The sequence below is a fragment of the Solanum stenotomum genome, chromosome 1 (assembly GCF_019186545.1).
Source record: "Solanum stenotomum isolate F172 chromosome 1, ASM1918654v1, whole genome shotgun sequence".
Classification (NCBI taxonomy): Eukaryota; Viridiplantae; Streptophyta; class Magnoliopsida; order Solanales; family Solanaceae; genus Solanum; species Solanum stenotomum.
This window is the reverse complement of record NC_064282.1, coordinates 67,464,937-67,468,401: the sequence shown is the minus strand read 5'-3', so window position 1 is coordinate 67,468,401 and position 3,465 is coordinate 67,464,937. Positions and strand designations below refer to the sequence as shown.

The 3,465-nt window shown below is 37.0% G+C and overlaps 1 protein-coding gene across 1 annotated transcript; it reads right to left on the bottom strand.

The window, feature by feature from the left end:
- Positions 1 to 1,972: 1,972 nt before the first annotated feature.
- On the bottom strand, positions 1,973 to 2,611 carry LOC125855617 (uncharacterized). The gene has a single exon (XM_049535363.1). The coding sequence runs from the start codon at positions 2,609 to 2,611 to the stop codon at positions 1,973 to 1,975; it is 639 nt and encodes a 212-aa protein (XP_049391320.1).
- Between the last annotated feature and the right edge of the window lie 854 nt (positions 2,612 to 3,465).

Sequence of the window (3,465 nt, the reverse complement as noted above, 5' to 3'; positions counted from 1 at the left end):
CAAACTATCATATCTACCAACATTAAATGAATTAGGTGGATCATTACCTACCAAATTGAAGCACTTTGAGTCCTCTTTCCAACGCCACAAAGATTTCCTCATTTCGAGTTCGGAGTAAAATGTTATGACTGATTTACCAGATACTATTATGTTAGAGTTGCCTGAAGTCAGTACCTACGACTTGCTTCTACGGGCTGTCATAATTTTGATGACCCGTACTATCAAGTCGTAAAATCTTCAAAGACTCTGAATTTTAGGATCCGATTCATATGGATCTATTTTACGACTCGTAGGAACTTCTGCGGCCGTAGTTTGGACGTATAGAATGAACTTTTGAGCTCGAAAATTGTATAAAGTCTACGAATTGCATCTATGGTCCATAGAAATTTCTACCATTCATAGAATGAATTCGCAGAATGAAATTTTGAGCCTTAAAATTCAATATAAACACCACGGATGGGATCTACGATCCGTAGAATAAATCACAAACCGTAGAAGGACCTATAGAAGGTTTTCGTCAGTTTTTAAGAAGGGTAGTTTAGTCTTTTCCACCGCTTCTAAGCCTAAACAATGGCCCTTTTTCACCTAATTAAGGGTCTAAACGGTGTTAAAACAATATTTTACAGTCTTTAACACTTCAAAGACTTAAAGCAATAATTCAAGAGGAGAAAAGCTAGGGTTTTCTAGTGTTCTTCAAATTTCGTCGATTTCGCCAAGAACTTTATTCTTCCAAGGTATGTAAGGCTATCATAGAGATGGACTGAGTTCAAACTCACATCCTACATCTAATTTTATCAGTAAAGAATAATTTTATCAGCCAAGAATTGTTGAGCTTGAACATAGTGTTGAATCTTATCGAAAAGTTGATACTTCAGATAACGAAATCAACAAGCCTTCTAAGTTGACCAGATCAATGGAAAGAAAAATAGATATGAACAAGATAGAGTCAAAAATGGACAATTTTGATGTTGATTTGAAGAAGATGAAAACAATTGAAAAGAAATGGATAAAAAATATGGCCAAGTCCAAAAAAAAGGAGAAACAAGTTTGGATTGCTCTGTTGTGTGTTTGTATTTTAGGTTTAAGTTTAGTATTTCAAAAAGTATTGTTTCTCAAAGGAGATTCAATGATATTGCCATGATCTCTTCTTGTACCAAAAATTTGCAATGGTGTATTGATCATTTCCCTTTGTGTAATGAAAAGATGTTGGTAGCATTTGTGCAATGAAAAATTTGCAAGGCTTCCCTTATCTTAATTTGTATCATTTATGTTGACGAGTATTTAATTTTGTATTTGGGAATAAACTATTCATTTAGTGTCTACAACTATCTGCTCAATTGTCTAAACTATACGTTTGTGTAGCCACTGCTAAAGTAGTCACTAATTGCCCTCCATAAACACAGAATAATTGACCATCAACTATAAGAGAAGCATTGCTACATAAAGAGACGGTCATAATTGCATAATCATTAATCAAAATAGAAGTTATAGTTGTCAAATCAATTACATAATCAAACACCAAACATTAAAATAATGTGCGTATATAGGAGAAGGTCAATACTGAAGTCTATTTCCCTTTCGGGAGAAATACCGGGTAGATCATCTAGGAACACTTTCGAAAAGTCATTCACAACGGGGACCGACTCAAGAGTAGGGACTTCAGAATCCACATCCCTCACCCTAACTATATGGTAAATACAACCCTTAGAAATCAACTTTCTAGCTTTATGATAGGAAACAAATTGACCCTTAGGTTTAGAATCCCCCCCTTCCACTCTAGGATAGACTCATTTGGAAATTAAAATTTGACTATACGGGTTCTACAATCAATAGAAGCATAACAAGAGTGCAACCAATTCATACCAAGAATAACATCAAAATCTAACATATCAAGCTCGACCAAATCAACAAGAGTAACTCTATGGGACAAAGAGATGGTACATCTTCTATAGACCCTCCTACCACAACAGAATCACCAACAGGGGTAGAGACAGAAAAAAGTTTCTAACAACACATCAAGGAGCATATGAAATGTCATAGCTACATATGGCGTCACAAAAGACAAAGTAGCACTGGGATCAAGTAAATCATAAACATCAAGTTGGAAAACTTTCAACATACCGGTAACCATATCGGGAGAGCCCTCTTGCTCACCACAAGTCTGAAGTGCATAGAACCTATTTTGCTTTGGAGCATTCGCACCCGAACCACTTAGACCGGATGAAGGATAGGGTTGAGCCCTATGACGACTATCTCCTTCATTCTTAGCAACGAGAGGACAATGCCTTATCTTGTGATCCATCTTTCCACACCCAAAACAAGCATTGGAACCCGCAAGACATTCACCCACATGTTTTCTTCCACACTTACCACAATCTAGCACTAAAATCCCACTACTCTCTCTTTGAGGCTTAGGGTTAGACACCATTTCATTGTTAGACCTTGGAGGAGCATTAGAAGAACCTTGCCCAGGAAACCTTTGTCGAAACCTTGAAAGACCACGTCCACCGGACCTAGGATAGAAAGAATTACCATCATCAATTTTTGTTCTCTTAAGTCTCTTAGACCTCTCCTTGAGCTTTTCCTCTTCAATTTGTTGGGCATGCACCATAAGATGAGAAATGTTCATGTCATGGACAAGAATAGCGGTATGGCATTCTTTGACTACAATGTAGACACACCCGACACAAACTTAGTCATCTTAGCCCTATGATCTGCCATTATAGAATGAGCATACTTTGACAATTGAGTGAACCTCAAAGCATATTCCTTCACACTCATATTTCTTTGCTGAATATTAATGAACTCAAGAACTTTGACCGCTCTCATCTCAAGAGGGAAGAATCTATCAAGAAAAGAACTTTTGAACCTTTCACATTCTATGGGACCTGCTTCTTCCGATCTTGTCTCTTTCCATTGGTTGAAGCAAATCTGATGATTTCACATATCAGGACACTTCATCCAATACTAAGTGTCAACGATGTTAGTCAGTAATATATCCCAATTAAGTGAGTTGGGGTCAAATCCCACGGGGAGTGGTACGTATTTGAGAATCACTAGCCAAGTCCAAATATGTTCAAGTCAATCATAGGTAAAAACATTTACAAGTAAAGACATGATTAAAGTTAGGGGTGACATAAGTGTCAAATAAAAGGGGGGTTTTGTTTCAACTATCAGCTACAACAATAAATAACACGAAGAGAACAAATATAGAGAGGGGTTCTTCGGATGTGATTGGATTATGGGCTAAGGTAGACGAATGGGTAATTGCAATTAATAGTAAGTAGTTGTAAATCAGTGAATAAGCTAGACTTCAGTGGGGATAAACTTTCTCTCGAACAATTTACCCCGAATCAAATTGGTTTCCCTCGAACACCAATAAGCAGCAATTAAGAACAACCTACGATTTAGTCCATTCACTCTCTTGATCTGAATGTGTGGAAAAGGGTTTAGGATTCACTCTCT